Source organism: Atta cephalotes (genome assembly GCF_000143395.1).
Source record: "Atta cephalotes unplaced genomic scaffold scaffold00054, whole genome shotgun sequence".
Lineage (NCBI taxonomy): Eukaryota > Metazoa > Arthropoda > Insecta > Hymenoptera > Formicidae > Atta > Atta cephalotes.
Genome location: NW_012130118.1, coordinates 564,923 through 571,464, shown reverse-complemented (window position 1 = coordinate 571,464; position 6,542 = coordinate 564,923). Strand labels below are relative to the sequence as shown.

General features: G+C 28.1%; 1 protein-coding gene across 1 annotated transcript in view; it reads right to left on the bottom strand.

Annotated features, from left to right (window-relative positions):
* Positions 1-754: 754 nt before the first annotated feature.
* Positions 755-6,542, bottom strand: part of LOC105623148 (PAX3- and PAX7-binding protein 1) — a 10,214-nt gene continuing 4,426 nt past the window's right edge. The window contains exons 2-16 of the mRNA XM_012204548.1: positions 5,753-5,931; positions 4,959-5,118; positions 4,610-4,709; positions 4,334-4,491; positions 4,139-4,221; positions 3,853-4,052; positions 3,566-3,755; positions 2,620-2,743; positions 2,285-2,473; positions 1,988-2,187; positions 1,764-1,914; positions 1,476-1,671; positions 1,189-1,387; positions 910-1,028; positions 755-806 (exon numbers count right to left, since the gene is read on the bottom strand). Of these exons, the coding sequence (XP_012059938.1) occupies positions 755-806; positions 910-1,028; positions 1,189-1,387; positions 1,476-1,671; positions 1,764-1,914; positions 1,988-2,187; positions 2,285-2,473; positions 2,620-2,743; positions 3,566-3,755; positions 3,853-4,052; positions 4,139-4,221; positions 4,334-4,491; positions 4,610-4,709; positions 4,959-5,118; positions 5,753-5,931 (2,300 nt within the window). The remainder of the gene's footprint in view (positions 807-909; positions 1,029-1,188; positions 1,388-1,475; positions 1,672-1,763; positions 1,915-1,987; positions 2,188-2,284; positions 2,474-2,619; positions 2,744-3,565; positions 3,756-3,852; positions 4,053-4,138; positions 4,222-4,333; positions 4,492-4,609; positions 4,710-4,958; positions 5,119-5,752; positions 5,932-6,542) is intronic.

Below are 6,542 nucleotides of genomic sequence, written 5' to 3'. Positions count from 1 at the left end.
ATACACATCTCTTAAATTTACGCACAGTTTCCTATAGAAGTATGCAGAAAAAATTATCAATATTTCTATTCTGTATGATAAAAAATTAACAATTTAATAATATAATTAAATATGAACGACTTCGAGTTACAAAAATTCAAAAATACATTTAAAACATAAAAATATTTTTATTAAAAAATTTATATAAAAGATGTTTATATATTTCTTTCTCATTTCTTTTCGACAATTATTTTGTTAATTATCGTGAATAAAAGGTGAAAGAATTTTTAATTATTTTACGATTGATGTATAAATGCTTTATTATTTGTATTAGTTTCAGAAACAATTAATTTGAAAAGTATGTGTTCATTAATTCGAAATACATATACTTTTTTTATTATAAATTTGTCAAATTACATATCTTAGAGAATGTCATATCTTATTGATATAGGAATTGAATATTTTTTTAATTACCGTAACTATTATTTTTAAAGACAAGGCTCGAATATTTACGAGTATATTATTTACAGATTTATTTTCGGCTTATCTATTATGTACAATCGGGAAGTATATTATGTCATGAGTTGTCTCATTTAGTTTATTACTATACAAAATTGTATTTTCATATATTATACATTTGACAATTTACTGTAATGCATCATGTACAGAATCCTATTATACGTTATATGTATAAAATCTATCAACAAGCATATAGATACTAAAAGCAAAAAATTTGACAAAATATTACTGACACATACATATAATAATCAACATATTATAAGGGCTTAATTATTTTCAGGATGGATTTGGCATATTCCCAGGCTTCACTATAACACACAAATTTCATTTTAAAAAGAATTTATATGTCTTACTCAATTTACAAAATAATAAAACGTTTTGTTGATTGCAACGAATATTATTTATACTTACTTATGTGCAGGGTTTGCCTGATCCAATTGTTCGCTAAGTTGTTGAATAAGTGTGGCGAACATTTTAAGGTGTTCAATAGTTTCTCCTTGCAGCCATGCTCTTGGTAGCGTACTCATAATCTAACAAACATTAAAACATTTTATTTGTTGTAACTGAATAAAATTAAAACATTAAAAATATATGTAGTATTTTATGATGTAGTATTTATTATTGCGCTTGTCTTAGCATCAAGACATTATCGTGTTTCCTGATTATATTTTAATGTTAAATATGATATACCATGTTTGCCTTGAATAAAGCATCAGTTGGACAAGAAACGCGTAACCCAGCGAGCAAATAACGATTTAAAAGCGAACCAAGTGCCAAATTTTTTAACTGTATATCCCCAAGAATACCTTGCCAACTTAATAAATTGCGCAATAATTTAACAGCCATCGCAAATTGTCTTTGGAAGAATTGATGTTTTGTATCCCAAACTCTGAAATGTTAACTTATGTTAGAAGCAACGAAAGAATAATGTAACTATATGCGAGATATCAATTTAATTATATACTGAGTATACTGACTGTTTTGGGAAAATAGGTATGAAAACATCATTTTCAATAGCAGCTTTAATTTTATCTAAAATAGCGTTGAATAAAGTTTCCAACTGTTTACTGGTATCATTCAAATTAGGATATTCCTTTATCAATCGATTTATAGTTCCAACAAGACGTAACGTCTGAGACGTTGACATTGGGTCCCATATCTTTTCAATAATAGCTAAAAATTATTAACATAAAATAGAATTATTTCATTCCTACTTGTAGTTTTATAAATAGCATTATAAAAGATAATCCTTATATCACTCTTACATGTCAATTTTGGTATCACAATTTTTTCAATTGTGGATGGTATTAATCTAACATCTGGATCTCGTTTCAATGATTCTTCTGTCTCTTTACTATCTAAAGCATACAGAAGTAATGTATTATACCACTTTGTCCTTTCTAGATCAGCGCTTTCCTGTAAAAATAATTAGATATTAATTACAAGTATGATTAAGGCCTTTTATTGATGGAAAAAGTGAACAAAATACCATAATCGGATTCCAAGTAAGTAGTTGTAATCTGATAATAGGCGAAATAATTTTAGGTAAACACAACGATACATAAGCTTCTGTGTAGGCATCCATGTCTGTTTCTCTCCATGACTCGAATTTTGAAAGGATACCACGTACTGTACAATATTCTTCCATAACATCAGAAAATATATCTTTACAATTATTATCGATTTCATCTGTAATAAAATAAAAATATTATAATCATAAAATTATATGTTAAAAACGTAAATATGAAATTATATGAAAAAATCAAAATATAAAGTTGATTATTACCTTTCGCTTGCTTAAATATAAGATTTTGTTGCTCAGTAACTTCATCGTCACTAGACATGCCATCAATGTGCTTTGGAATATTTGATGCTAATTCTCTTGCTCTTCTACGACGTGCTCTTCTACCTTCTCTCTCTGTAGCTCGTCGTACGTGTACTTCTACTTCTGGTCCTCTTCTCATGGCTTGACCTCCTGCAAAACAAAAAAAATTATAGAATTTGTGTTACAAAATCTTTCAGTAAAATCTCTGGAATATATTATGTAAGGTTATCAAACGTCCTCAATATACTAAATTTTATCAGTTATATTCTCTACTACCACTAATTGAAAATACTGACTTGCTGTAGTAGTTATTTCTTCTGCCTGATCTCTTGTATCTTGTCGTCTTCGTTCCATCAATTCGACTGAACGTTCACCATATAGATCTAACCAGCGTTGTTCCAAGTCGATGACCAGGGGAAGCTAACAAAAGAATTATACATTTAATGTGATTCAATGAATGTTTTATTATAATAAAACTGATGATGTCTAAACTGAATGGCTTTATGATAACAATGCTTGAAAAACATTAATTTGTTTGATAATCGATTTAGTTTCATAAATTACATAGAAAATTCTTCAACGTGATAAATGTTCACACATTAAAAATAAATAGATTAGACATCAATTTACTTACCACAGTCAAATTAATTTATTAATCACTTGTATATGATATTTATCTTTATAAAATGTATCAAAATAGCATAATACAGAGAAGATAATGACCCCCGGCAATGGAAATACGTATATGTGCGACATATATGCATTCTTTCTATTTTACGAATAATCGAACCAGTAAGTTATTACTTTAAAAGATTTTATCTCCCTTTTATTTTATTTATCAAAAGCTCTGGATAAATTAAAAGAGAAATATTGTTCCAGCTTTTTAAGTAATATATCTTGAATCTTTTGCAATTTAAGGCTTCTGGACTTTCGTTATTATTGACATCATACCAAATATAATTTTAAATCATATAATTTCTTTTCTTTCACTGTATGTATTTCACATTCATAAAATGAAACATTATAATAAAAGTATGATAATTTGATCAGTATGTTAAATGATTCAATTATTTACAATATATATAATTTATAATCAGAAACTTAAACCTCAGATATCAAAATTTAAAACAAGATTTATTAAAGTCGTTGGTACTTTACTGGGACTGAAGAATTTTTGTCAGCCATATACTGTACGATAAAACCCAGTGCACATAAATCAAACGTGACAGCGTATCAACCCACCTTCTCATCAAGACACTCTACCAAGTCAGTGACATACCCACGCAACTCTTGGTAATATCTGAAGCGCTGTGCATAATGCGGCGTACGAACTTCACTTTCGTCCAATTCTTTTATGGTTTGTTGTAATTCTCCTTCTAAATGCTCCTGATCTTGCTGATGCCGTCTATGCACCTCTTTCAAATTGTCCAACCTTTAAATTATAACATTTAATTAATTAGCATTAATTAGCTTCCATTAATTTTTCTATTGTATAAAAAGCCCGAAACATGTTTGGAGAAATATGGAACCTTGTGCGCATCCTGTTTACAACTTCTTGTGGAGTAATAGGTACGATTTTTGTTGGATCTGGTGGTTGAATAGATGGTGGCGGTGGAGGTGCAGGCATTAATACCATTTCTAAAGGTACACCAGATCCAATTATCTGATTAACATTCATGCCCATTGTATATTGTTGTTGCAACATAGAATCTTGCTGTGCTGCTGCAATCTGCATGTAAAAATATTCCAGATATTTAACATTACTTTATACATATTTTTTTATCCTAAATCTCATGGTATATTAATAAATTTTACCTGAGCACCGGTTACACCTTTTCGTATTTGTTGAGCTTCCCACTCTTCTTCTTCGTTTTCATGTTCACTTTCATTATCTGAAACTAAATTAAAAAATGTGTTCAAAATTGTGTTATCTTTTATTATTAAATATCTTAGAATTTTTTATTAGATATACGCTACACTTAAAGTTAATTATTATATGTAAAAACTCACATTTTAATGGAACTTGAGAAGCAAGAAATGCTTCTCTCCTCTTTTCTTTATCACGTGCTTCAGTATTGACAGTCATATCTAGTCGATCTTGAGAATCATCATCGTCGCTTCGATCATGATCTTCCTCTCGTATTAGTCTTGATTTGCCCTTGTCATCGCTACAAAAATAAATTTATTGTAATATCATTACAATAATTATATTAATATTATATTAATTAATTATTATAAAAATTTACGAGTCATCACTTATATAATCTTAAGAATGAATTGTGCTACCTCTGCTCTTCAATAGGAATGTAATCGGTTCCCAATTCTCTTGCTTTCTGTCTGCGTTTTCTCGCTGCATGAATCATAGCTGCATCAGGTATACATCCACCTGGTTAATATCAAAAGAATGTTGTAAAACATAATTAAAAAATATATAATTTTTAAATGTTAATAAATTTTATAATATATATTTTGCAATGCTGCTTAGATATAATAACAAAATTTAATACTTTATTTTTCATTTGTTTTGTCAAAGAATTTAATTATTAAATGTATACACAGCAATTTTATTAATTATATGAATTCTAGTAATGATTTAACAACATCATAATTTATATGTATCATCTGAATTACGTACTCTCAAGAAGTATTTTTACAGTTTCAGCTTTATCTGTATTTTTCCTAAATTTGTGACTGCAAGGTTCATCTTCCTCCTCACCCGATGTATAGTCATCTTTTCCTGCTGCCAATGCAGCTCGTCCGTTTAAAATCAGGGGTCCTGTGTTTTTTATTTTAACCTAGCAATAAAGATTATATTTTGTTTAGTAAAGATACACAATTTCAAAAAAATTCAAAATTTTTACGAATAGGATATTCATAAATTTTGGAATATAATATTTCGAAATTAAAATATCCGAGTATATTTCTATTAATTCAATAAAATAACAAAGATACAAATATATTCATTAAGAATCATTAAGTTGTAATAGAAAGCTTACAAATTGATTTCAGCATGTATACACTAAAGAGAAATAAACTATTAAGATTTTAAATAAGTTAGAACACAATCTTTACATATTTATAATTTAAGCATTATTCATTCTTTGGCACAAATAACTGATAAAATAAAAATCATTAGACAAAGTAATATTTCACTTAAATATATAAATTTATGTGATCAAATTTAACAATTAAAAAAACATTTTTATGTAAACTACTTGATATATATAAAGTATACACAAGTAAATTATTATTATATAAGAAATGACATTTAAATAATGTCTCCTTGGGCTGTATTCCCACAGTTGTTCCAAATCTTGAAACATTAGTCAATGTATCAGGGAGAGACATAAAAAATCCTCTATGTTAAATGATAAATTACTTAAATTGAAGAAATGCTAATAATAATAAAACATCATAGAGATAGCTTACTACTAGATCATCTGTCTTTATTTCTAAATCTTTTTCCTGCTTAATGGATTTATTCGCTTGCTCAGTGTCCACTTGCATTTTCTCTTCACCTTTCTTTTTTCTCCTTTCGTGATCTAGCTGTTTCATCAGCTTTTTGCTCCTCGAAGATTTCTTGACTATAAAAACTTCTCCGTCGTCCCCTGTAATTTATTTCAAAGTTTAATTTAAATCTAAATATGCAATATATTTTTCAATACTTGGTAATAAATTTGGAAGAAACAGCATCTGTTAGTAAATATTTGTCTAAAATAAAACTGTATTGATATTAAAGAGATTGTCCTGCTTGATTATCCCTGTAAAGGCTTGTTCTACGAGCAAGTAGCATCACATTATCGTTCAAATTGTGAATGCTTTCTAGCAACGAATAGATGAACATAGTGTGAACACAATAAATCATTACATCTTTAAGTCTGTTTTTTTTTTCCATATCCTAGAACTGAATTATCTTTTGTCTTTTATGAAAAGAAAAAGAAGATGAACCAAGAAGTTGCAAGAAGTTCAGTTCTAAGATTAAAAGAATAACAGGTCTTTTGTTATTTGCCAATGTTAAACAAAGGTGAAATGATTATTCATTGTAGGTTTGTTCACATTACATACTCCTATTGATTCTAACGAATATATTGGAATAAGTAGAAGAACAGGAACATACTGGAGCAAGTTGAGATCTGTGATGCAAACAAACCTTGTGTTACATTAAGTCTATTTTCTATAGTTGAACTATATACTTTTGAAACTTAAAATACAATAGGTA